General features: G+C 44.8%; 2 protein-coding genes across 17 annotated transcripts in view; one reads left to right on the top strand and one right to left on the bottom strand.

The window, feature by feature from the left end:
• The window catches only part of LOC309335440 (semaphorin-3D-like), a 63,728-nt gene extending 52,864 nt beyond the window's left edge, over positions 1–10,864 (top strand). For 8 of the 10 annotated variants that reach the window (XM_081850477.1, XM_081850476.1, XM_081850478.1 and 5 more), the window contains 4 exons: positions 282–439; positions 1,267–1,331; positions 6,343–6,476; positions 6,703–10,864. In XM_081850477.1, the coding sequence (XP_081706603.1) occupies positions 282–439; positions 1,267–1,331; positions 6,343–6,476; positions 6,703–7,125 (780 nt within the window). In that variant the 3' untranslated portion in view covers positions 7,126–10,864. Of the gene's footprint in view, positions 1–281; positions 440–1,266; positions 1,332–4,011; positions 4,109–5,933; positions 6,477–6,702 lie in introns of those variants that run through there. The other 2 variants (XR_014153502.1, XM_081850481.1) reach the window with 2 other exon arrangements.
• Positions 10,865–13,579: 2,715 nt separating this feature from the next.
• The window catches only part of RAD54L2 (RAD54 like 2), a 73,455-nt gene continuing 59,156 nt past the window's right edge, over positions 13,580–27,878 (bottom strand). For 5 of the 7 annotated variants that reach the window (XM_081850463.1, XM_081850462.1, XM_081850466.1 and 2 more), the window contains exons 12-22: positions 27,356–27,607; positions 26,705–26,823; positions 24,891–25,009; positions 24,430–24,529; positions 23,460–23,665; positions 22,705–22,880; positions 21,019–21,215; positions 20,079–20,275; positions 19,237–19,326; positions 18,577–18,669; positions 13,580–17,746 (exon numbers count right to left, since the gene is read on the bottom strand). In XM_081850463.1, coding sequence (XP_081706589.1) covers positions 16,752–17,746; positions 18,577–18,669; positions 19,237–19,326; positions 20,079–20,275; positions 21,019–21,215; positions 22,705–22,880; positions 23,460–23,665; positions 24,430–24,529; positions 24,891–25,009; positions 26,705–26,823; positions 27,356–27,607 — 2,544 coding nt within the window. In that variant the 3' untranslated portion in view covers positions 13,580–16,751. The remainder of the gene's footprint in view (positions 17,747–18,576; positions 18,670–19,236; positions 19,327–20,078; positions 20,276–21,018; positions 21,216–22,704; positions 22,881–23,459; positions 23,666–24,429; positions 24,530–24,890; positions 25,010–26,704; positions 26,824–27,355; positions 27,608–27,878) is intronic. The other 2 variants (XM_081850467.1, XM_081850468.1) reach the window with 2 other exon arrangements.

Raw genomic sequence — 27,878 nt, 5'->3', positions numbered from 1 at the left:
CAGTTCCCATCAGCCCCAGCACACATGGCCAATGGCCAAGGAATAGAGGATAGCACAAAACATCTGGAGGGCACCAGGTTACGAAGGCTGCTTCAGAGTACGTACTTCAGGGCAGGCGTCTCTCAATATTTACTAAATATAAGTTATGATTTTGGATCTTCCTTCCTGCTCCCATAAGATGTTTGTGTTCCCCATACTCATGGGAGTCTGCCAGCTTTCATGACTTAATGGAAAGGGAAACAAAAGTTGATGCCTCTTTCTATTCTTGGTTCTGTGAGCAGCAGGAGGTGTTTGTGAGCACTACAAATGACCTGGTCCGGCTCTCCCTGTATCGCTGTGAACACTATGGCAAAACCTGCACCGAATGCTGCCTGGCTAGAGATCCCTACTGCACCTGGGATGGCAGGTCCTGCAGGCCCTACTTGCTCACCAAAAAAAGGTGAATTCCCACCTTGTCCTTCTCTCCCTTCTTTAGCGTGCCCTCTCTGTCCTCCATACACTTCCTAGAACTCTTTAGTTGGCGTAGTTGGGATGGGGATCACCATCTACACATGAGCATTGCTATGGCTGTTTATACTGGATGGCCTGTCTGGAGTTCTCTTTAGATCATATGACTTGAGCATCAAACATTTAAATTGGACTGTCTGTAAATCCTGACCTTCCCTAACCCAACCAGCATCCAAGCTTAGGTCCCTTACTTCATTCTACATAGGGCTCCAATCCCAGCCACTTTCTTGCCTAGGCACCTTCTGGCTGTGGGGAAAGTAGAACACTGGCCATTAGCTTGAGCCATTCTGTGGGAAAGTTATGTAGAAGCCTAGCATTTATCTTTTCTTTGCCAGATGCATTTGGGGATGCAGAAATAGAGCACCTGTGGCACTCCAGATCCAATCAGCCCCAGCCAGCACAGAAATAGTCAGAAAAGATGGGAGTTAGAGTCTACCAACTTCTGGAGGGCCACTGGTTAGCTATCCTTACTATATAAGGCGACGTGCTCAGCACTTCACCTTGCTAGAATGGAGAAGGAATGGTGAAGATGCACTGCCTCCTGGGCAAAGCAACACAAAAACAACTAGAGATGAATTTGATGAAGACTGAAGAACTGGAGCCGCCACCACTCCATTCCCGAGCCATACTATCCCTACATGCCATTTTCGCATGCACTGCCTGTTAGGCCAAGCCTACCAGTCTCCTCAAAAGAATCCAGATGTTCCTGAACATCTCTGAAACCTGGCTAAGCATATGCACCAACTGTCTTCCCTGCAGGCGAGCCCAGTGCCAAAATTTGCTGGAGGCCAATCCGATCAGCCAGTGCCAGGACACTGCAAAAGGTGAGTCAAAGGGCACTCTACTGGGCACACCAATGAGCTGCTAAGGCCACACCAAGCAGCAAGAACCCACCACTGTTCAGTCTTGGGGAAAATGTAAAAAACAACTTAACAGCATCCCTTGCGCCAAAGCAGGCTTTAGTGTACCTCAGCCTTAGTTCTTGCCAGAAGTTTATGCAGCCTCCTCCTGATCACTCTCAGTGCTGCCAGGGTGATTTACCCACAAAACACATGCTTAAGTGGAGGTGGTTTAAACACAGAGCCCAAGAAAGACCACCTGGGAAGTGGCACTCATCTCATTCAAAGTGCCATGTTGATTTACATTGAGTTTTGCTGCTGTCAGGAGCCATTAGTGATTAATTTAGCCACAGCTGCTCAAAAGCTGGACATATTGAGGTGCTCACCTGAGTTTCCATAAACACTGTCAGCTCTGGATTTAGACACAGAAGTTAATGTAAACCCAACATTTGGTTCTGGTTTGTGCAGGCTCCAACATACGGGATTCATGTTACTTTGCAAGGGATCCTTATCCTGCACCTTTAATACAGGCCCTTACTCTAGCCTCTGTAGGTGTAAAGTAACACATTTATCATTACAGATAGGTAGCCGTGTTGGTCTGCCATGGTCAAAACAAAATAAAAAAATTCCTTCCAGTAGCACCTTAAAGACCAACTGAGTTAGTTCTAGGTATGAGCTTTCGTGTGCATGCACACTTCTTCAGATACACTGAAACAGAAGTCACCGGACCTTTCTATATAGTGAGAAGGTGGGGAGGGGTATTACTCAGAAGGGTGGTGGGAATGGGTGATTGGCAGATAGCTGCGATGAGCCTGTTGACGACTCTTAACGACTGCAATAGGTCTAACAGGAAAAAGCAAGGGGTGAGAAGGTGAAAAATGGCTTTGTCATGTATAATGAGATAAGAATCCAATGTCTTTATTCAAACCAGGTCTCTCCATAGTTTTAAGTTTGGTGATAAGTTGCAATTCAGCAGCTTCTCTTTCCAGTCTATTTCTGAAATTCCTTTGTAATAGAACAGCTACTTTGAGATCTTGTATAGAATGTCCTGGGAGATTGAAGTGTTCTCCTACTGGTTTTTCTGTCTTGTGGTTCCTGATGTCGGATTTATATAAATAAATGGACATAAATCCGACATCAGGAACCACAAGACAGAAAAACCAGTAGGAGAACACTTCAATCTCCCAGGACATTCTATACAAGATCTCAAAGTAGCTGTTCTATTACAAAGGAATTTCAGAAATAGACTGGAAAGAGAAGCTGCTGAATTGCAACTTATCACCAAACTTAAAACTATGGAGAGACCTGGTTTGAATAAAGACATTGGATTCTTATCTCATTATACATGACAAAGCCATTTTTCACCTTCTCACCCCTTGCTTTTTCCTGTTAGACCTATTGCAGTCGTTAAGAGTCGTCAACAGGCTCATCGCAGCTATCTGCCAATCACCCATTCCCACCACCCTTCTGAGTAATACCCCTCCCCACCTTCTCACTATATAGAAAGGTCCGGTGACTTCTGTTTCAGTGTATCTGAAGAAGTGTGCATGCACACGAAAGCTCATACCTAGAACTAACTCAGTTGGTCTTTAAGGTGCTACATTTATCATTGCACACTTCCATTATAGTGACTCCCACTTTGGACTTGGCTAATGCTTCACTCTAAATTACCCACCTGCAAAAACTGCAGATAAGCAACTCCCTCTGTTTTGCACTCTCAGAAGGGAAATTGTTCACATGATGGAGCACACACGCCATTTGAATGAGAATGCCAATCAAATTTGTGGGGGCCAGGCCCCCTCAAATATTTTATTGTGGGGGCCAAAGACCCATGGCCCCTGAGAGTTGGCTCCTATGTGAATCAATAGTGTGATGCAGCAGCAAAGGCTGCATCAACAGAAATATAGTGTCTAGATCAAGGGAAGTAATAGTACCACTCTATTCTGCCTTGGTCAGACCACACCTGGAATACTGTGTCCAATTCTGGGCACCACAATTCAAGAAGGATGTTGACAAGCTGGAACATGTGCAGAGGAGGGCAAGCAAGATGATCAAGGGTCTGGAAAGTAAGCTTTAGGAGGAGCGCTTGAAGGAGCTGGGTATGTTTAGTCTGGAAAAGAGGGGGCTGAGAGGAGATGTGATAGTCATATTCAAATATCTTAAGGGCTGTCACATAGAAGAGGAAGCATGCTTGTTTTCTCCTGCTGTTGCGGGTAGGTCATGAACCAATGGCTTCAAGTTTCAAGAAAGGAGATTTCAATTAAACACCAGGAAGGACTTTCTGACAGTAAGAGCTGTTCAGCAGTGGAACAGACTCCCACAAGAGGTGGTGGACTCTCCTTTCTTAGAGGTTTTTAAGCAGCGGTTGGATGGCCACTTGTCATAGATGCTTTAGGTGAGATTCCTGCATTGCAGGGGGTTGGACTAGATGACCCTTGGGTCCCCTCCAACTCTAAGATTCTTTGATTCTATGATTTAGTGCAAAATGCAAAAAACAAAAAAAAAAAACCCTCCTTGATCAGTGATTCCCAAGAGCAACTATGTGTAACTGTGGTTATGACTATATGCAACTGTCAGAGACTGTATTTGCTGTAGTTAAGAGCAAAGTTTGTAGCAGAGCCCCAGTGAAAATTGAAGGGGGGAGGTTATCTGCTTCCTTCTCCAGTTATGGCCATCCTGTTGGTGTATACACATTTCAAGGGGCTCCTGACCATCAAGAGCAGCTCTGAGGCAGAGACAGGCAGTGCTTCAATGGTAAGAAGGTGAGAAATCCCCATTTGGCAAGCTGAACTTGGCTGGTAGATCTTAGGATCTAAGCCAATTGATATTAACTGTGGAGGAGACATACAACCCCACTGTTTATACAGGTGTTTAAACTCAGGAGAGCACATACACCCTCCAGCTAAACTGCATGAAGGCACTTCACCACCTCCTCCTCTTAACTTCTGAGGGGGAAGAGGCCAGTGAACAATTAGTCAACTCTTTTGAGATGGTAATAAACATCTTCAACTTCCTTGCAGGAAAGCATTTAATGATTACCAGAGCTTAAACATTAAATGTTAAGTTCAAGTCCCCAGCACAAATAGTGGGTAGGGGGACTGGGGTTTTCTTTACAAAACACAAGGTAGCTGTGCTTGTCCACAAGATAAAACTTGGAAATCCACATTCAGGCAATTCCTTTGCAAGGACCAGTCAAAACGCCTCCAAAATGTGGAAAGCGGTCCGGTTCTCTAGAACTCTTCATCAGACAAGATGTTGCACAAAGCAGGGGGTTGAGAAGGTAGAAACATGAGGTTGGATATTGTAGCCATGAGGTCTGCATGTACAAGATGTGCACAGTATTGTGTACTATAGCCAACACAGATTGTTGCTGAGGGCGGGGGGAATGAATGCAAAGAACTGCTAAATAAATCAAGACAGTCCCACAGGGTTCAGGGAGCAACTAATTAGTGCTCAGTCTGCTAAAAATATAGTATTTTGCACAACACAAGGGGCAATGACCCTGTTTATCACTTCCCACAATACCAAGGAGCCGGTGTTGAATGCTACTGCACACAGAGCTCAGGGAAAGAACAAGAAGTCTCATGAGGTTTTGCAAATGGCCTTCACCAGTATTTAGAATTCTGAGTCTGGAAGCATTCGCCAGTCATGAATACTACATAACTTACAAGATCCCAGGAATGCTGAATACCAACAGTCAAGAAGTTGTTGATACTGCAAATATCTAATCCTCTATACATGTGGGAAGGCTCTTTTCATATACCATAACTCACTAATGGAAGAGGTGAGATATTTGTTGAGTTTCTGAGCAAGTCATTATAATGAGGGCTAATTCAAGCACAGAGCTCACAGAGACTTTGGTTTAGCCAGGTGGGTACAATATAGTGTTATCCAACTTATAAATGCCCTGCAAGTGCTCTTTGAAAACCTACTTTTAAGTCACTGTAAACTGTCATCAAAACGACAGTTTTAGTATGTAACTTTGGGAATACATAAGACGCGCGTGTCTGGCATTATGTATTTAAAACACCCATGTGTTATTTATTTAATATTTGAAATAGTCTTGAGTTTCCATTTTTATTTTGATTTTTTAAAAAGTAGTTGTCTATCTCTGTGCTTCAGAAAATTAAATAATCATTTGAAGAAAACTAACTGCTATGTGAAGGGGAAAGGGGTTCTTCTGCTGTCTGACTGTAGCCATTTTGAGTCCTCTATTTGTATTTACAGTCATACCTTGGAAGTTGAACAGAATCCTTTCCGGAAGTCCATTTTGACTTCCAAAACATTTGAAAACCAAAGTGCAACTTCTGGTTGACTGCAGGAAGCTGCTGCAGCCAATCGGAAGCCGCGGAAGCCCCATCGGACATTCAGCTTCCAAAATAATGTTTGAAAACTGCAACAGTCAGGAGCCAAAACATTCAAGAACTAGGCTGTTTGACTTCCAAGGTACGACTGTACACTGCAGAAAGTAAATCAGGTATAGCTTTCCCTAACAGAGGCATAATGGCACTAACTAGTACAATATATAAAATATAGGAAGCGGAACTATGCAGTCAATTTGTTGGTCTAACTCTGCATGATTTATAGTGATTGGCAGTGCCTCTGCTGGTTTCAGGGCCAGGGTCTTTCCCTACCAGGAGATGCCAGGGACTGAACATGGGGCTCTGCATGTGCAAATCATCTGCTTGGCCCACCGAGCTACAGCACTTTCTCTCAGGAAAGCTACAGAAATGGGACGGAGGGTGGTGGACTGCATTCTAGAGAACCTGCATGGCTCTTCCAAAAACCCATTTCTAAGAGTAATGACCACAGAACTGGCGGTGGGTAGGTGTGCTGGGACTGACATGTTAAGGTTTGGAGGCGTAGAGAGAACTGCTTGCCTTTTTGCTACAGGCGTGCATCTGAGATGCGTGTTCCACAAAAAGCTTGTGTAGAGGGTTAGACAGTTCCCCTCTCCTTCTAGTCAACCAACCCCATCTTTGTCCTTTTCACACAGGAATCTCTATGGCTGAAGAAAAGGTGGTGTTTGGTGTACAGAACAACTCAACTTTTCTTGAGTGCCTTCCACGTTCCCCGCAGACGGCTATCCGTTGGCTTGTGCAGCGCAGCAATGCACCAGTCCTAGAGGAGGTATAGCAGTGGGGAAGGAAACGTGGTAGTGGGGTCGTTTCTTTGGGCCCTGGGGAGCCATGGGAACAAAGGGTTTCATTGCTGTGCAGGGGAAGGAGAAAGCATGTGTTTAAATAATTTATTTTAGACATTTATTTATATACCACTTAATCATCGGCATTGCTAAGAGCTGCCTTTCTTCTGGCCAGACTGCTAAACAAGCAGATATTGTCTGCGTTCCTTGCAGATTGGGAGCATGGGCCACTTTTCAATCCTAGAGCAAGGGCTGCTGATTAATCAGTTGACCCAGGAGGATGCTGGAATCTACCAGTGCCAAGGGACGGAGCACTCCTTCTCCCAAACCCTCACCTACTACAGCCTGCGCATCATCGGGCACCAGGCCATGGAGGCTTTCACCACCAGGCGGAGCAAGAGCACAGAAGAAGCAGGAGGCCCGTACGGCACCATCCCTGCATCAGCGCCAGAGCTGCAGCTGCATTACAAAGGGTACTCATGGGCCATGGGTGCCCCTGGCACTAATTTGGATGAGCTTTGCGATGCTCTCCAGCGGAGGAAAAGGCGGAGACAGAAAGGATGGAGCCCAAAGTGGCAGCAGCATCCTTTAGAAAGCAAGAGAGGCAGAGTCCGTCGGCAGCCTGGGCCCCCGTAATGTTATGCAAGGAACCCAAACAGACTCAGCAGGTACTCTCTGGAGACCTTTTGCAGCCAAGAGCCCTTCACAGACACATCCACTGCATTTATGGCCTCCAGATCCCACTCACTACATAGGCCAAGAAAGGCCAGTGAGTCCTTTCTGAAGCTAAAGCTCTGGGTTTTTGCCTTCTTCCTCCCCTTGGCTACCAGAGGAAGGAATATACTTGCAAAGTGTGCAAAGTGTCTACAAGGCAGCCTGAGGAGTGCAGTGGGATCGCCTTTCCCAGCCTATGTCATGCGGGATGGACTGACCAGCCTGGTTTGCCTTGTGATACCACGACTCCTCTGTAAAGATTGGACAAGAGAGCTTTACGCTCTTTACATATCATATAACACATATTTTGTAGTTGTCTTCACTTTGTTTTCCTAATAAATGGTGTCCATTAAAGACATTGGGGGTACCAGTTTCTGAGAGACCTTTTATGCACCTGCCAATTGCATGATGAGCATTTGCAACTCCATCTATGATAAGTGATATACACCCCAGGGGTAAAATTAGGAATTGGGTAGGGTGGGAGCTGTGTTATGATCAAATACAAAAGTGTGAGAATCAGGGCCCTTCCATGCCTGGCCAGCGTTAGGCAGGGTGATACACTTGAATGATGAGTTGTGTTTCCCGAAGACTTGGGGTCACTTCACCCTTCATGCAGTGACAAATGGGTATTCATGACAAGAAAAGGCAGCTCAACCTCACTCACTGCTGTCTGTATCTCTACCCAGATGCAAGTGTGCACTTGTCTCATATAAAGGTTAAGGCCTTAAAACATATTTGCAAATGTAGGTGACGCAGCCTTCTGTTTCTGACAGTGGGCAGAGGTCTGTTCTAGCCAAGAACCATTTAGCAGTGATCTGCCTCATACCTATGTCTTGTTTTAACATCCAGCCACTGTCCTTGCTGGCCTTTTTCTAAACTGGTTTTTTTGGGGGGCTTTATAGCTCATGGACAGAAAATGCTTTGCACACAAAAGAACTTGGCCTCCATTGCCCATTTAAGAATGGATAATACACAGCTAAAGAGGACTATTTAACTGAAATTAAAAATGTTGGCCTTAACATGGTCACCAGACTGCAGGTTGTGACAAGGGCAGATGAAGTGAGTGGGAGGGTGGGGGAGGTGACCCCCTCCATTTTTGGCATTTCTACATGGTGACAGGTTATGTGCCAGCTCCTTATCTGCTTCAGCAACAGACAAAGCCACCTTACACAGAGTAAAAATATCGGTCCATTTAGCTCAGTATTATCTGCAATGACTGACAGTAGCTCCCCAGGGTTTCAGGTGCGGGTCTTTCTCAAACCTTCCCAGAGAAGCCCAAGACTGAACCTGGGACCTTCTGCATACAAAGCATGAGATGTAGCCACTGAGCTATTGTCCCTTACTGGAACATTTTAAATAAAGAGACACCAATTTTCAAATTTTGAGGTAATTACCAAGCAGTTTCTATTAAACATAATGTTACAGACAGTGCTCAAGTGGGAGTTTCATTTCATATTAGACAAGACTCGATTATGACTAGATATTTAACAGCAGGTTTTGTTGGGACATCACTGCCGTGCTCAATGTTTGGCACTCTTGTACTCACCTCTCCTTCTGATCCATCGGCCGAAACCCTTTTCACAGTATCTGCCAGAAAAAAACTGAACCAAAATGTAAAATAATGCAACGACGACATCAAAATTGAGGAACTTTTGATTGAATTGTTGATGTTAAGAAACTACGGAATCCCTAGGTAATTGGATGTACAGAAATAATAAATGGACAGCATTTTGTAGTGGACCATCACGTTGAATGTCACACTTCCCAAATATTCAAATTCACCTCAGCCTATCACATTTTGAGTTTACATAGCAGAACAGGAACCAGTTAGCAGTACCTACCAGTGCCTACATCAGTAGTGGAAAACAGGATTGATTACCTTCAACTGTTCTGCAAAAAGGGTTCACTGGGCAGGCACACATGTAGGGATGTGAGTGTACAGCCTCAGTGTGGGTCTCCCAACAGGGCGCAAGCTGCCTTATCCTTACCTCAGGCTAAAACTGTATCACCTCATAAGTAAGGATCAAGTGCCCAGGTTGGCACTAAGTAACAACTCCCATCCAGAACAGAAAAACATAGAAGTATTGTTATACGTTCTGCTTCAGATAGTTTCTAACCAGAAATGGAGCCACTTGAAGCACTTGTGAAAATTGGCTTCCATTGACCTGGAACTGGGTTTCAAACTCCATTCCAGTGCTTCCCCCCAAAATCTCTTTAGCTGCCTCCCTCTGTGCCATGTAGGGTGGGGGAGGCACAACTGTGCATGTTTGCTAAACTCAGAATAGACCCATTGAAATCTATGGAGTTAAGTTACTTTAGCCCATGGATTGCAATGAGCCTACTCTGAGTATGACTTAGTTGGATATCATCCTTGGAAACCATCAAGAAGGAGGCAGAAAGAGAAAGTTGTGATATGGAATCTCTAGTTAGTATCTGACATAGTGACATCCGAAATACAGATGTTAGGTTGTCAGAGCATTTATCAACAGAGCATCCTAGCAGTAAATAGGAGAATTCACAGTTCAGGTCTCCATTGTATAAGATGGGTGGAGAACTTCTGGGCTGGCTAGATCTTATCCTTCCCACCCCCAGGTAGGCCAAATCTGCCAGGTAGGCAGCTACATCACCACGACTGCAGAGATACAGCACTTTGACTTCCTGAGTGTCAGGGAAGGCAAGTCGTAAAAACCATCATTTCCCTCCCATATAGTAAATTATTTAGCAGCTGAAGCTTTTGTGCTAAAGAAAACACGCAGAGTAGAAACAACTATATGAAGATCCCTTATGTAAGAAGTGGCTGAGAGGCCTGAACTTTCTGGTCCTTGTAATAGTAAAGTGTATTCACACCAGAACCCACTACAAAACAGCATTTGTAGCTTATAGCAAATACAGTTTGTGGTTTGGATATTCTTATGGGGTTTAGGCCTATCACAAATATCAACTGTGCCTCAAGGCTTTTTTGCGTGAAAGCATGTTTCAACAAATACTTAAGGGGCACCCTGTGCAAAAATCTGATAGTCCCCTTAGTAGAAAAACTGGGTTGAAACTGGGTGAAAGCAAATATCCACCTTCTTGATAGGCAGGCTGTCCCATCGTTCAGACTTCTGTCGAAAAGTGGTTGGCTGATCCAAGTGTTGTTTATTACCGAAATGAACTTTTGCCCCTTCAGGTACCAAATAACCACCACCTACCTGCTAAGACAGCTGCCCTGGTACAGCTAAACCCAGTTGTTATGATTTACATTCCTTGGAAATCAACGAAGCAAGTTAGTTGCATGTAGCAAGTCGCACTGCTTTCAAGGGACATGGTAGCAACTGATTTTAGCCATATGGCAGCCAGAGTATATTTATGCTTGAAAACAAACACCAAATTCATTCCAGACCAAAATCATTGGACTGTTGTAATGTTTGAAGTTTATTTTTTAAAAAAGAGAGAGAATTGATAGGCATTATACCAACTTACAATTTATTATTTTTTTAAAAAAATGACATGAAACACAAGTAAAAATAAATACATCATATAAACAACAAAATTGTTCAATGTCTCTGTTCTCGGGTAAGCGCATCCCATTGGACAGAGAGATGAGGGAAGCACATGACCCATGCGTGCAACCAGCCGACCAACTGACGCTGCTACAGAAATGCCATTTCCCCCCCCCCCCCAATCACAAAAGACAGGCCACAAACTAAAGGCGGAACAGAAACAAACCAAGAAAACCATTGGATTCACTCAGCTCCCCTGTACAAATGGATTCAATGGAGGGACAGAGAATGCAAGCTGGGAAATTAATAATATAGGAACCCCAAGAAGCAATGCAGCTGTGGGCAGCTGTTAGTGGTCTTGTTTCGATACAGAGCAAAATAAGAAGAAAAAAGATCCCTCCTCCTCTGCTAGCTTCTCCCATTCTTTGCTGATCTTCCCTGAACTGGCAGCACCCTCTCCCACCTCTCCTGAAAATCTGCTTTCTTGTTTTGAGTTACCAGGAGCAGACATTCCCACAAAGACTAAACGGCCTTTCACTTGTAAATCAACAGGCTTGACTTAATATGGTTTTGACGTTAAAGGGGGGGGAATGCAAGAGGTTTTGTTATTATTTTTAATCTATCAATGTTTAATTTCTCTGTTTAGTGGGTCCACAGACAATTCCCCCCCCCAGTTTAGTAACTGTACATCTATGGTAGCTAAAACAAGATTTCAGCACAAATACATGTATAATTTTATTGACTTGCCATATCTTCCCATGACCATTTGCACTGCTGTCATTTGATCCCCTAATTCTGATAAAAAATATGAGCCAGCTTTCTTTACAACTAGCAATATGTCCGTCATGGTGAGAGAGGCAGAGAGGATGCCCATATATTTGCAGGGACTCCTGGCGGCTGCAGTCAGATTTTGTCTCCTCAAAACTCTGCCTGAAATTGCAGCCCATTTAACTTTGTCCTATAGGAGCCAATGGGCTGTTTTGAACACAACACATTTCAGTGTATGGGTTGGGAACCTGGGGCCCTCAGCCTAATTTCTGGTGGGCTGAAGGAAGGGAAGGGATGGTGGGGGGGCAGGGGAGCCAAAACAGATGGAATGAAAGGAGCCATCTGCCAGCTATTGCTTTATACCTCTAGCAAGAGCAGTTGGTTGCTCCCCTGGCCTCACCCCCCATTTCACTCTGGCCTACCCAAGTTTGGCATATGACCCCCAACAAATTACTCCTGAGGGAATGTGGCCCTTAGCAGACAAAAAGAGGTTCCCCACCCCTGTTTCAGGGCAATGACAATGCAACTGGGTGATCCATGCCTGCTTTCACTTCCATTTCAAATTAACTACAGCTTTCCCTGTAGATCAAACTCAAGACAAATAAACCATAGTTGTTGAGACAAGTCAACTTCAAACCACAGTTTAAGAAGTTGCCTTTTCCTAACATAATTAAGATAAAGTAGTTTACCTTTCACTTATAATGCCAAAACTGTGGTTTAATCTAATACAGAAGCAGAAGTTTCCAATGTCCTTATGGCTGTGCCAAAGTAGAGGGAAGTGCACGGAACCAAGGCCTGATGTGTTTTGTCCTCATCCCTCTTAACTATGGGTTAGTGTTATTGCAAACAAAGTGATTGAAGATCAAGTCTGCTCTCACCTGACAAATCCCATTCAAGTTCCATCTCTTGGTCGTATGAAAGTGTGACAAAGAGACAGCACCCAGAAATTAGTATACATGCATATACACACACATATAACCCTTACCATGGTTGTGGTTTAAGTCCCTCAGTTCTATGCCCACAACAATTTAAAGCCATCCATCACAGGCAGTATGTGTCCAAACAAAATCGTGATCAGTTTAAAATTGTGGGCTGCCCGAAGCTGGAGCAAAACGGAGAGTGTACCATCAAGGTCCAGGAAACATCACAGTTTAAGGTCACCTCTTTCCCCTAAGCATTTATTAAAGGGGTCAAGTTCCATTCTGTATCACTCAAGACTTAATAGTGTTGCTCTAAAGCTGTTGAAGAAATGCTACAGTATATGTAAATCACCTTCCAATGGCCTAAAAAGGACAGTCCATTGGCTCCTGGGATATGCACCTAGGGTCTGTGTTAGCATCTGTAAAAAGCTGAACACCCCAAGTTTCCTTCCTCAATTCTTTTGTTGTCTGAAATTTTGCAGTGCAAGTCACACAGGGCCAAGCAGAGTCAACCAGGGATAGCCTCAGGAACACAACCAAGAACCAGCAAGAGAAAGAAACGTTATTGGAGATATGGGAGACAGGGACTGCCCAGGTCCTGTGGGTGGATTCAGAGATCTCTCTACAGCACAAAACTATAGACGCTGCTTTTGAGTGGACACTACATTCCTGGGGATTACAGCTGCATCAAGGAAGGGACCTTTCTGATATTCTGCTAGGTTAAGTCACTAAGCCATTCTGACCCAGCTCTTGTCTCAAGCATTCTCTGCCCTTCACAGACAAGGCACAGCAGCTTTCCCTCTGTTGTCGGAAGCCACAGCTTCATAGGGGACGCTGAACACCTGGGAGATTTGAAGTATTTTGAGAAGGAGGCTGCACTGCGCCCACTAGGAGCAACAAGGACGCAGAGTGGAAGAGTGTTCTCTTCATTCCCACTGGCAACGGAATTCTCTCTCAGCAAGCGCTGGGGAATGAAAGTTTCAATCACTTGGAGACAAAACCAGTATAACGCCCTACAGGTGGGAAAGAGACCCAGCTCAGGCACTTGCTGAAGTAGAGGCATCTGTCCCAACAAAGTACTTCTCTCCAAAGGTTACAGAAAGTGGTTGGTCTAACAGAAGTTATTAGGGGAGACAGGGAGGTGAAGTGGAGTTTGTCAGTCGTGCAAATACGTTCGCAAGCATTCCGCTAACATTTGAAGATTAGTTGAGAGAGAGAGAGAGAGAGAGAGAGAGAGAGAGAGAGAGAGAGATGTGCATAGACAGACAGACGTAACATTTTTATAGCTTTCTTAACCAAGTACAAAAGCCAGTTTTTCAAAATAAGGTATTTTAAAACCTAAATAATCCATGTGATGCAACACTGCCATCCAGTGGCCAGAGTAGTAAATTACAGGTGTACACACCATTTTCTACAGCTAATAGCTACCTCCCATTCCTATTTAAAAGGTGGTTACAAGGCCTAGTTTACTTAATCCCAGATGTATCTATTCCCTCTATTACAGTGAGGATGAGCTAAAAACCTGCCTAGTCCAGTGACCCCTCCTGAGCCCTTTGTACATTCTTCAAAAGGAACAAGAGAATCAGAAGGAAGCACTGTTTGAAGTAATGGACAGAGCGTTTCAGCCTGTCCTGTCAAAATTTGTTACTCAGTTGAAATGAGGACAGGAGCTGGCAAGATATCTCAGGTTATCATTAGCTATGCTGCCCCAAACCAACACACTGAAGACTGAGCCTGCCTGAAGCCTAAAGTAATGACATCCTCCTCCAAAAATGGCTTAGGCTTCAGCAGTTCTAAAACCTTGCTGCTCAAGCAAGAACCCACCTTGCCTACCATCCGGTCCCCAAGTCCACTTATCGAGGGTTGCAAAAGACAGCTGAGTGAGTTTACAGTACAATCAGTGTCATCATATTTTGTATGAGGTGGACACATACAAATCACAAAAGGGCATGACTCACAGACGTACCATGGCCAAGTCTTTGGAGAAACGCGAATGGACACCATCAGTTAATTTGCTTTGTTATTTTTGTGGGGGGGTTGTGTTTGTTTGTTTTTTATTCCCATGGTGCATCCAAAGACAAGTTGTCCAGAAGTTTGCTCAGAACCCCTCGGTTTTCAACTCCTAGGATATGTTAAAGAAGAAAGCACTATTTTAATGTTTTTATTTTAAAATAATTAAAAGTAATTTGCATAGCTATCTGTAAATCTAAGGCTTCTACGAATGGTGAAGTCAGGTCTGACAGACAGTGTCCCATAAACAGAGAAAAGACAGGAAGCCCATCATTTCATGCTTTTTACGGTTCATACAAGCACGCACGCACGCGCACACACATACATACACAGAGAGAGTTTTCAGAACCAATATGTGGATCACCCAGCCACTACCTCTTGAACTGTGGATCTTGGTAGACCTCAAACAGTGTGGACAAAGGCTGAATTCTCGAATTCTGTAGGATGGAGAGGTTTCCACATGAGGGGGCAGTTTTAACCACCTAACAAAGGTAAGGTGAGAATGGGGATTCATTCACCACTATCCTGAAAAGGCTTCCTTAGCACAGGGGGCTGACTACCCTCTCGTTCGTTCCCTGCCATGGACATGCAGTGAGTGCTTGCCTTCTTTCCCCTGGAATGGCAATTCTTTAAAAGCCTGAAGAGAGTACCTGGTTCCACTTTATAAGAGGGACTCTGGGTACCATTCCACTGTCTCTGTTATATGTATCCCATCCCCCAGCAGAAAGACAGACACTGGTCTTTCTGCCTAAACCATGGAACTCACTCCCTTCATTAAGCCTGCTATGAGAGCTCACAGCTTCTCCTTATACACCCTTGTGGCAACATATAAACAGAGCAAGCATGGACCAGAGCCTAGTCACAGTGTAGAGGACATGCCTCTCCAACGGCTTGACTACTTTCTTACTCACGATCCACTCAAGTGGTGGGATCCTGCTTGCGTAACCAACCTCTCCAACAAACGTTGAGGGCAAGTTTAACTGTTACTTAGTACAAGGGAGAACGCTAGACACCAAGCAGGGTTCCAGCTGACACTGAAGTAACCACCTGCAGTGTTGCTGCATGTTCAGAGGGACAAGGAATACAGGGGCTGTTAGATGTTTTATCAGCTGAACAAGTGTTGGAAGCTGACTGGGGGGGGGTGCTGTCTCTTGGTCCTGCACACTGCCTCTGCTTTGGTCAAGCAGCCTATTCACCACCCCCAATTCTTCCCCATGCAGACCATCCTGCTTTCAGTAGAGGCCATTGTTTACAGCAAGGAAAAGGCAGAAAAGGAAAGAGAATCCCAAAATAAATAGTTTGTTTTCGTTAAATAAATTAACAAATCTGTTCTGCAGAAGGAGAAGGTCAGTCGGATCAGTGTCAACAATTAACACAGAAAGCAGCAAGGCTCTCGAGCGCATCCCTTTTGTAAGACGTTCGACTTACTGTGGTCAACCGGAGCCTGACTGCTAAGCTTTCTTCTACTCGCTCCTCGGTAGTGGGTGGGGTGGCAGAGGGAGAGTAACCACTACAAAAAGCTAGAGAGGGACGTAGGAAAATCCTTGCAATTCCTCCACTGAGCACTACCTCACTAAAAGACTGGTACAAGTCCTAACCCAACCCTGCTGAAGAAGCCAGTGTGAAGCTGAGCCGACAAAGGTCCCTGCCTTCAAATGGGGAAGGCAGCAGGAGAGCTGCACCCCATCACCGCTTCTTCCTTACTCCCGATACCACCTGATGAGGGCCTGGTGAAGACCACCAGACTCACCTGTCTTCAGCTTTCAGATGGATGAAAGACAAAACTGGTTTTCACATAGACCCTGCCCCACCCACACCCTCCCACCTACACATTACATATTGCCTGCTCCTTCCAAACCCGCCTCCCTCCCTCCATTAACAATGCTATTCATCATCATGTCTCCTAGGGTACAAACTCACCCCCTATTTACTATGGGGTACTGAACTTTCACAGATAAGGCAGTTCGTGTTTGAGAGTTATTCCACAGACAAAGAGAGAGAGAGAAAACAACAAACCAGTGTCTCCAGCCTAAGAAAGGGCACTGAAACGTAATGGCAGGTCTCCCTTTTGGACAACTCAGAGCGCAGGAGGGAAAGTCAAGGAGGCACTCCTATGGTTTACAGTATTACTTCCCTCCTGCAACTCTCTTGCTTCCCCACTCTTGGGTGGGTGTCCATTCAATACAGTTCCCCATACAATGCAGATCTCGGACAACTAAAAACGCCACCTTCCTTTCCAGTCTCCTCCACCTCTGCTGTGTCCCGGATGGAAACCCTTGGCCCCAGAAAGGTCCAGTGAGGATTTTGTTTTTTGTTTATTTATTTTTGCCTGCCGGCCGAGTTGAGCTCTAACAAGAGACTAGGCCCCTTACTTCCCCGTGATCTCTATTACATCGTCATCTTTGTCCTCATCCTCGTTGGAGCTGCAGCCCACTTCAGAGACCTCGTGGGTGTCAAACGGAGGCACCTGGGACCGAAGGAGGCTCCCAGCTGGATATCCTGAATGAGGGGACATGAAGCCAGGATAGGCAGACGCCATGCTCCTGGGAAGGCTGCTGGGCAAGACTGGGGATGGAAAAGGAGCAAACATCCTGGGCTCAGGCAGGAGTGACTGCGTGAAGGGCAGCGAGTAGTTGGAGAGCATCCCCGTCATGGAGGGGTTTAACATGAAAGAGGGGACGCTGGCGGTGGCTGAGGTAGCAGCAGAGGAACTAGCAGTGCCGGCTGTCAGCAGAGGGTCAGTAGTCACAGGAAACACCAGGTGGGGGTCTGAGAGCAAGCTAGGCAGCTGGTAATAGGAGGAGCCTGTGCTCATGTACAAGGAGTTGCCTGCTTGGGGAGGAAATGGGTGGGCTAGGTTGTGGTTTAAGGGAACAGAGGGCATGGTGAACCCACCAGAGACAGGGTACCCACTTTCATACGGCTGGACTGCTGTCGGCAGCGGCCGCTTCTTCTGCTGCCGGTGGGCCTGCTCCTCCGGGCCGGAAGGCGATGTGGACTTGCGCTTGTTGCCTCTTAAGTCCAGCACGGAGTGGTTGTCACCGTGGTGGCTGGTGGCCGGCAGGGCTGAAGAGGACGAGGGAGCTGTACCACGAGTCCCTGCTCGCTGCTGCTCAGTTCCACGAGCTGCTAACGGGGCCGTGTTGTCTTTCCGGGCTGGGTGTCCGGGTGCCGCGTTAGTGCTAGGGGAGTTGTGTCTGGACTCACGGGCGGCAGCCGCCTCCGCATACTGTTGCAGTTCGCTGATGATTTCAGGGCTGTCGGGGGAGATTGGCCGAGTGAGCTCCTCTGTGTTGGGAAGCTTGGGCGAGGAGGCATTATGCCGGCCGTTGCTTGTGGATTCCAGAGATGGCCCTTGGGATCCTGTGAACGACAGAGGCACATCAGTAGATAAGACCAGGGAAGTAACAAGAGGCAGAACTAGGGTGCTGGAAAAGATGGCTTGAGTCTGCCCTCTGCTTAAGATCAACCTGGGGAGCTCTACTCTGCCCATCTTTTGCAAGAGTCTGAGAGGCATGAGAGGTACTTGAGAGACAGGCTTCTAGCATTGGCTACAAGACTAGGCAGTAGTTTCCCCATCGCAATTTGCCAGGCCCCTTCTCATTTTTAGATCAACACTTTTAAAAAATGTTTGCTTTTTAAGATGTGATCTTAACCTGCTAATTAGCTGCATTCTGTTATTTGAATGCCTAATGTCTGTATTTTGTTTTAGCTCTTAGTATTTATTTATTTTAGGCGAAGAGCTGTGGCTCAGTAGTAGAGCACCTGTTTTTCATGCAAAGGGTTCCAAGTTCAATCCCTGGTGTCTCCATGCAGGGCTGGGAGAGACCCTGTTTGAAACCCTGGAGAGCTGCTGCCAGCCAGAGTAGGGAATACTGACCTAGATAAACAAACGAGGGATAGATCAGCTGGTAGAGCATAATCTTAGGGTTGTGGGTTCAAGCCTCATGTTGGGCAAAAGATCCCTGCATTGCAGCAGGTTAGACTAGATGATCCTAGTGCTCCCTTTCAGCTCTACAATTCTATGAATTGTCTGACTGAGTTTAAGGCAGCTTCCTATGCTGGCATTGTAAGTTATTTCCGAGAGTTTGTTAAACCAAAAGAGAGGGTTATGAATAAATAAATTAAAACCCCCAAAGGATATCCCTAAAGGCAAACGCAGTCAGACATCCTTGCCAGAATAAGCACCTTACCCGAGGCAACCATGCGATGATCATCACTGCCCTTTGGCTTGCCAGTGGTGCGAATAGCAAAGATTCGTCCATCGCTGGTCCGGATATATGTCCCTAAATGAGAGATGGGTGGAAGTTGTCAGAGGTAAGCCAGAAGAAAACTTATGACCAGCTGAATAGGGCGCCCTTATGTTAATCATTACAGAAAATCGCCTTCACTTTCTGCACTGCCTCCACGTGCTAGACATTGCAAGTAAAGTTTTGAAAGAAAAGCTTTGCTCATCAACTTCCTACAAAGACACAGCATCAACACTCTCTTATTTTCTTGTTCAGATTCCAGGAGAAAATTGTGAAGCTGACAATTAAGACCTCCTGAGTGATATCACCATGTGTTAGACTAAACAGTCAATCACAAACAAAGGTCATGAGGAGCAAACTCTGTGTGTGCCTGACCCTGGTCAGTTTGAATGAGAGATAAGGGGTTTCTGAACTAGGGTTCAAAGGCATTTATTGTAATAGTAGATTCCTTAACACCTCTGTAGTGACATAGTTTGCCTCCTCTTCTTGCCTATCTACACAAAAACATAGCAGCCCCCTCACCAATCTCAAATCATAAAAGAAAAACGGAGAAATGGATACACATTTTCTTTGCCCAGGAAAGGCAGGCTTTTTTTTTTTTACCTTTAGTTCCACGGATAATGTGGATGCTTTCTCCAGCACTGATCCTTGCCTGCACGTCAGTGGAAGTGTTTGTACCTGGGATCACTATATCTGAAGTGGAGCAAACAGTACATATGTGACACACTGTGTACATTTACAAAGGAAAATTCAGCCAGAAAACAATTGAATAAATGCTTCCAAGCATCTGGCTCAGTTTTTGGACTGCAGCTCCTAAGAGCCCCAGCTCACACAGGGCCACCAGTTAAACAAAAGCTGAAATGCACTCCGTAAAATGTGAAAGCAGTATTTATTTACTTTTCAAAATACATGTATGAGAAAAAACATTTGCTTCTGGGAATGAATACTCATAATCCTATACCTCTGGTCTTCAGCTGGTGGGTTGAGATCCACAAGCCCAAGCGAGACTCACCTAAGGTATGTCGCAGCAGTGGCATCACTATCATTTTCTCTCTCTTTCGAGATATTTTATTTTGTTTTTAAGACGACGGTTGGAAAGCACACAGACCTCTAGTACCTTTAATGGCTGTGCAAAAGATGGAATTTTCAAAAGGCAAATATTTTCTCTCACTTGCATGACAAGCAGCATCTACCAAAATTCCATCTTCTGTGCAGTTATTGAAGGTACAGGAGCCCTGATATTCCTACGGCAAAAATCAGAGATGGACATGCAGGTATAACTAATCAAAAGCAGGCATATTAAAAGGCAAGTCCTGGCCTCAAAAGGTTAACAGCAGCTGCCTTGTATGGTCAGTTTTAACATCAGAGGGCTGGCAACACATTTCACTTTAACAACCCCCTTTTGCAGGAACTTCCATTTTCAATGAAGCTGGAAAGCAACTGACCTGTTGTGGTGACAATCTTCTGTACGAGGACACCAGCTCGCTGCAGGTAATTGATGGGAAAGTTGATGCCAGGATTGGAAACTGATGTTGATCCCATACTGCCCAATGGCACATGGCGTGGCATCATAGGAATGGGGGTGGACTGAACAGGGCGTACGCTTGCCACCGGCCTCTCTTCACCTTTGAGGCTTGGTCGCCTGTGGGGGAAAAAGAAAGGAAGGAATCAGCACTTCACAGAAGCACAGAGCTGGAAGGGGCTCAATAGCTTCTTACTACAACATGGAATCATCCACTCCATTGTCCACCTAATGCCCTAACACCAGGGATATGGCTACCCAGATTTTTTGGACTACAATTCCCATCATTCCTAACTGCTGGCTATGCTGGCTGGAGTTGATAGGAGTTGGAGTTCATTGTCATCTGGAGGATCAAAGTACCCCCCCCCAAAAAAAAATCAATGTGTGACACCATCATCACTTTAATAATCCACATGCAGAGAAAAGGGGCCTGCAGAGGAAATAATTCCAGATTATGGAGTAACATGAGTATATACGACATAGGCTGAGTCCCCAACCACATATTAAATTCCACAATTTCTGGGGCGCTTCATAGGCAGTTTTGGTATTTGACTTGGTGCAAGAAATGCAACAAGAAATCAGTATCAAAGTATCCTGAAAATCTCAGGGGGAAAGTGTACCTTATTGCTCAATCCATATGATGTATATGTACTTTGAATACTGTACTGACTGTCCCATCACAACAGAATGCTGTTTAATTTGATTTTCCCCAGTCATCTCTAATTGTTCAGAGTTACTGGTTAACCTCTTTGCCCCATGTTCTAAGAGCCAGAAAACGATTGCCAAGAAGCAGGGGCTGGGGCAGATCAGAAGTTGCCATTCGCCTTGAACGTTACATACAGAAAGGAAAGGGTTTTACCCACCAGTTCCTCTGACTGAAGGCGGGTATGTTTGTCAGGCTCTGGTCAGTGGCTGGGTAATACTGAGCGTAGGATGGACGGGTGTATGGGACGGATGCACGTTTCTCTTCCTCGTAGCTCTTCTTGGCTGCTTTCTTCTCTGCCTTGGTGAGCTTGTGTTCTTTACGGTCAATCAGCAGCGACTCATGCTCAAAAGGCTCCTGTGGTAACAACAATGGGAAGTATCATTTTAAGAACTCTTTTTTTAAATCAAAAGTACCACAAAAACACAGGGTGAAAGAATGGCAGCTATCCTACCCTCCAGCTATAGGATACCACTAACCTATCCAAAAAGTAAAGGTAAAGGACCCCTGACAGTTAAGTCCAGTCACAGATGACTCTGGGGTTGTGGCGCTCATCTCGCTTTACAGGCCAAGGGAGACGGCATTTGTCTGCAGACAGTTTTTCCGGGTCATGTGGTCCAGCATGACTAAGCCACTTCTGGCGAAACAAGAGCAGCACGGAAACACCATTTACCTTCCCGCCAGAGCAGTACCTATTTATCTACTTGCACTTTGACATGTTTTCGAACTGCTAGGTTGGCAGGAGCAGGGACCGAGCAATAGGAGCTCACCCCGTCGCGGGGATTCGAACCGTCGACCTTCTGATCGGCAAGCCCAAGGCTCAGTGGTTTAGACCACAGCGCCACCCGTGTCCCTTTCGTAACCTATCCATCTTCGTATGAAGAAACTGGGAGCCAATAGGCTTTATTTTATATAATTGGTATTTTACCCTCCCTGCAAAGGCTAGGAGTATTTGGTTGGGTCCTGGAAAGACTGCAACTGCTTTGCTCTTCCTCTGGTTATTCTGCTGCTGCTCTACGTGGTTTGGCTTAGCACATCATCTAAACCCAGGCTTGGTGTTTTGCTCTCTCCAGATGAATTATGAGCTGTAACACCACAGGAGAAGTATGTTATTAGCATGTGATGCTAGCCTAGCAGCTAAAATCATGTACTAGTACTTCAAATTACAGTAGCACCTCTCGTTACGTAAACTTCAGGATGCGAAAGCGGCAAACCCGGAAGTATTTGACTGGGTTTCGCCATGTGCAGAAGTGGTCCTCAGGTTGCGGAAACCTCGGGATCCAACCGGACCTCCAGAATGGTTCCCATCTGCAACCAGAGGTATCACTGTATAGTAAATTAAGGCTTGGCACAGCTTGTCTCCTCAAAGAGTGTGTAATATCAATTGCATTATTGTGAAATGCTGCCTCTGATTGTCAGGTGCTGGTTATTTAAAAGGACCAAGTCCTTGTTATAGCAAGGAGAAAGAGGTTCAAGTTATCTGCAGGAAACACAGGAGATGCCTCGGTTATAGCTTGCTGTTTGCCTGGAGAGAGCTAAACCTCAAGGCCAAGTTCAGATTAAACACTAAGCCAACCCATAACTTATATCAGCACAACACAGCAGCAAAATGACCAGGAAGGAGCAAAGCAGCTATTATCTCCTCTCCAGGAACCTGCAATTGGATTTATTTGTGCTAAGCCATAGTTTGGCTTAGCGTTACATGGGAACAAGATTACATCAACAGCAGGCTTTCTCAAGATGAGAACCATGTGGCTTTGACACCTTGAAGTTATTGACAAGCAGATGGGTCAGGGTTGCAAAATAAAGATTAGGAAAATAGTGGGTTTTCCCCTTCCCTCCTAACCTTGGTGATGAGGTGAGGGTACTTGAGACAGGCCAGCTGCAAGACAGATTCCATGATCTTGTTTGGGCTGAATGAATGCTGGACAGCTTCGGGTTCCTCTTCCACAAAGTGTAGCAAATTCTCCACCTCTCTCCGGGTAAAGTTCAACACCGGATTCAAGTCATCCACAACACGATCTAAATAAAACATAAAGAAGGTAAAGGGACCCCTGACCATCAGGTCTTGTTGCGGACAACTCTGGGGTTGCAGTGCTCATCGCGCTTTATTGGCCGAGGGAGCCGGCATACAGCTTCCGGGCCATGTGGCCAGCATGACTAAGCTGCTTCTGGCGAACCAGAGCAGCGCACAGAAACGCCGTTTACCTTCCCGCCAGAGCGGTACCTATTTATCTACTTGCACTTTGACATGCTTTTGAACTGCTGGGTTGGCAGGAGCTGGGACCGAGCAACGGGAGCTCAGCCCATCGCGGGGATTTGAACTGCCGACCTTCTGATCGGCAATCCCTAGGCTCTGTGGTTTAACCCACAGCACCACCCGCGTCCCATAAATAAAACATACATAGATCCAAAATGAGGAAGAACTGCTGCTCTTGTTGCATTTGGACCTCCAATAACATTCCTTGCGTGGTGACATACGTAAGGGCAGGTACTGGCAAACACAAGAAGAAAGAAGAAAACCAGGAAGCAAGCGAGAACCCATTTCAGAGGCTAAAAGACAGGGGTGATTTGGTGGAGACATGTGAAGATTTGACCCACCTGACATCCCTTGTTTGGAGATCTGGCGGTCATATATTTTCTTCTCCAGGGTGTAATCGGAAACTAATCGATAAATGTGGCAAGGCTTCTTCTGCCCATAACGATACACCCGACATACTGCCTGAGCATCATGGCATGGATTCCAGGAGGCATCAAATACTATCACCCTGTTTGCACCGATCAGATTCACACCCAAACATCCAGCTCTAAAAATATATAAAATATTCATTAATTTGTTACCATTATTTATATCCTGCATTTCAGGATGCAAATCTTTCTTCTTCTTTTTGAAAATAATAAAATTATTTGATTTTACAAGTGTAGAGTTATAACAATACCAAATAAATATCAACATTGAGGGATTTCTCTGAATCTCTAGACTTCCCTCCATCCCCTCCTTGGGTCATATTGTCAACATTTTCAACTGCATATTGTTTCATAACTCATATTTTAAATCTGTCCATAATGTCCATAGTACTTGTTTACATTACAAGTGTTATTTAAACCCTGCTAATGTTTTCATCTGCTTACAGTGGTCTCCTAAATAAATTATATATTTTTCCTATACAGGATGCAAATCTTTTTAATGCAGCTTACAAGCTACAATGATACAAAAATAATTAATAAATATCCCGATCAAACTATCAAAACGTAAGTCATCCAGGAAGCTCCCTGCAGAGCTGCTGCTGGTAAATGTCCCCTTGCAGAGAAGGAGGTCACACACACACACACACACACACACACACACATTCTATTCTGCCTGGGAATCATATCTTATGTGGGGTCTGTTGCTTTTGCTCAAAACCCTGGTATAAAATTTTAATCGGATGTTAGCAATAACTTCTGAAGATAACTATGGAATGATTAGTGCAGACCTCCACAGGTTTCTAAAAGGTCTTAAGGCCATCTTTTCAACTGGATCAAATGCCAAGGATTCTTGGTGGCAAATACCTCATTAGACGCAACTTACCGTGTGGAAAGAAGGAAGAGTGAAACCGAAGTGTTGCTGGGGTCGTTGAACTGGTTTATCAGCCGCTCCCTCTCGGAGGCTGAAGTACTACCATCCAGACCTACCCAGTGGAAAATGCATACAAAATGTGTGTTTTTAAATAAAAATAAAAATCCCACAACATCCATTAAAATAAAACAATTATGGGCAATTGCAAGGTTTTGCTTGTTTGATAATATCCATGTGACATTGACATAGGAGGGGGGAAATGCTCAAGCATCAAAATAAACTACTTCTATCCAAAACCAAACAAATGCCTGAAAGCAGTTCGGCTGAAAATAAAGGTGGATCCATGCACATCTCCATGGGAAACAACAGAAAAGGTTGCAGACAAACTAGAGAAAATGGATACATTTTCAGGAAGATCAGCCCAGCTGTAAACAATTAGTACTCCAGATGATGGAAGGACACGCTGTACTTACGATAATAATTCACATTTCGGACCCAATTATGGATTCCTTGTGATTCCAAGCCTGGGAGAGAAGGCACTGGTCTCTTTGCCAAGAAATCCTCAATGACAGACAACGTGGAAAGGCTTTGGCTGCAAGAGACAAAGAACTCCACTCAGAAGAGCAAATGAAAGATTTTTAAAAATCCACAGTATAATTTGAATAGAAAAAAGGAGATCCTATTTACAAGTGCAAAAGCTAGTCTGCACTGGCACCTTACAATACACAATGTTCTATTTCACATAATTTAGCACACTTCTCATCTGCAACACATGCATGAGGCACAGGCAGGAATCCAAGGCTTCTTATTTTTAAAATATATTTGAAAGAATGAAGAAAATAGAAAATGTTATGCTATCAACAGAGAAGAGAACAAACAATGGATGGATTCAGACTTTTAGCACAATCCTAACAAGGTCTACTCAGAAATAAGTTCTGCTGAATACTGCAGGGACTTATTCCAAGGGCAAGTGGGGTTAGGACTGCAGCCATAGTTGGCTAACAAGTTCAAGGGAGTCATCTCTAGGAATAAGTGAGCCTGGACCCAACCCCGTGGATTTGCCATATCAAAAAGCAGATTTACATTAAATACTTCTCTTTTTGGTCAAAGGCAGCTTACAATAAAATCAGTATTACAATTATCCTGCAGAACGACCAAAACATACTCGAATCTAAATCTTAATACCCGAAATCTAACAAGCTTGTTGAACTTCAGAAGAGAAGCTTCATCATTTTATGAAAAACATAAAAAAGCAGGAATCCCTGGATAAAGGATGGGATGGATGGGATGCCACAACTGAGAAGGCCCATTATACTTCAGACATCAAGAGCTTTTGCAATAGGGCCCCCTCGGAACACTGGGAGGAACATATGAGAATAGTGTTTCTAACAAATAACTAGGCATAGGTGATTTAGGGATGTAAATGTTAACATCAGCACATCGAATTATGCCTCAAAACCAAGTGACAACCAGCATAGCTCTTTAAAGGACAGCAGTAATGTGGTCACTTTCCTAGGCCCCAGAATGGCCAGGGGGCTGTAAGCGTTCTTCACTGGCCGCCATGAAATTGTGAAGAAAACATTGTTGTTGTTGTTTAGTCGTTTAGTCGTGTCCGACTCTTCGTGACCCCATGGACCAGAGCATGCCAGGCACTCCTGTCTTCCACTGCCTCCCGCAGTTTGGTCAGACTCATGTTTGTAGCTTCGAGAACACTGTCTAACCATCTCATCCTCTGTCGTCCCCTTCTTCTTGTGCCCTCAATCTTTCCCAACATCAGGGTCTTTTCCAGTGAGTCTTCTCTTCTCATGAGGTGGCCAAAGTATTGGAGCCTCAGCTTCAAGCTCTGTCCTTCCAGTGAGCACTCAGGGCTGATTTCCTTAAGAATGGATACATTTGATCTTCTTGCAGTCCATGGGACTCTCAAGAGTCTCCTCCAGCACCATAATTCAAAAGCATCAATTCTTCAGCGATCAGCCTTCTTTATGGTCCAGCTCTCGCTTCCATACATCACTACTGGGAAAACCATGGCTTTTACAATACGGACCTTTGTTGGCAAGGTGATGTCTCTGCTTTTTAAGATGTCGTCTAGGTTTGCCATCGCCTTTCTCCCAAGGAGCAGGCGTCTTTTAATTTCGTGGCTGCGGACTTTGTTGCCCAGGATTACTGAGAAACCTGCTTTAAGGTCTGTTTTTTTATAAACAGCTGGACTGGAGTCAATAGTATTTAGTCACATTTAGCAAGACTCTACAGCAGGAACAAGATCTAAAGTACTGTAATTGCCCCGTACCTGAAGACTAATAATTTGTCTCCAAGTTTCACACTCTCGTCCACAAGATGAAACAGCAACACCATCTTAGGTGAATTTTGCAAAACTCCTGTCTGGTAATCACAAAGGATGTCTTTCGCCTGTGGGTAAAATGGGAACATTCAGTACCATCGTGAACAGAGTTTGCTGCTGTATCCCAGTTCACCAATTCACTACTTAATACTCCCTAACTTCCTAAAAGACATGTGAAAAACACACTTTTTATTCAGAAACAAATCTTTCACACAACATTATGTCACAAGTCATTCAAAAAGAGGCAAAACATAATAATTGATCCCTTGACAGATAATTTAATATCCACCCTGTCTTTCATACCTGGGGATTATTAGCATGAGATACCCCAACTAAAGTGGTGACTCACAGCAGAGACAGACAGACGCATGTATACTGTTATGTATGATTTCAAATCCAAGTACATATTGGATTGGATTAAGCATTTGAGAAGCAGCACATTGGCAGATTATTCCAGGAAACATTGGCAAAATTACCAGAACCAAACAGTGCGCAGTATCCTAAAAAAGCCTGTCCCAACCTAAGAATCTTCTTTATGCTTGAGGAAAAGGAAGGGAGGGAGGAATCAGTCACATTGGAAGTTTTGATGCTGGTACTCACCCACTCATATGTTACAACCTGATTGGCTCTTTCCTGAAATGGATTGAAGCCAATGCCCTGAATGTATTTGCTGTTGGTCGCTTCCCCAATTGGTGATGCCAAAGCATTGTTCTCCGTTTTGACTTTCATGCCCTGTGACTGGCAGCGTGAATTGGTACCGGCCGTGCCAAGGTCATCCACATCCAGGTCCTGCTCATTGGCCAAATTCTCTTTTTGTAATGCTTCATATAGCACGTCAGGGTGATTCCAGATCTGAAAGGAGATGGCAGGTTACTTTGCAACTATTTAGCCTAAAATACTTCAGAAATTCCATTTATTAATGTCTAGGTGGTGACTATTTACTTTATTTCTAGCCATATGTGGCTCTAATCAAGGGGCTGAGAATGGGAAACAGCAATTCCACGAAAAGTCCGTGCCACCAAAGGGATTGCAGCCCGGGATCTTCTGCTTGCAAAGCAAGATGCTTGACCACTGAGCTTCTCAAAAGGAAGTGTGTCAAACATCTTCTCACGCTACTAATTAG

The sequence above is a fragment of the Podarcis erhardii genome, assembly GCF_964252035.2.
Source record: "Podarcis erhardii genome assembly, chromosome: 2".
Taxonomy (NCBI): Eukaryota; Metazoa; Chordata; class Lepidosauria; order Squamata; family Lacertidae; genus Podarcis; species Podarcis erhardii.
Note: the sequence above shows the minus strand (reverse complement) of the source record. Positions and strands in the feature narration are given on the sequence as shown.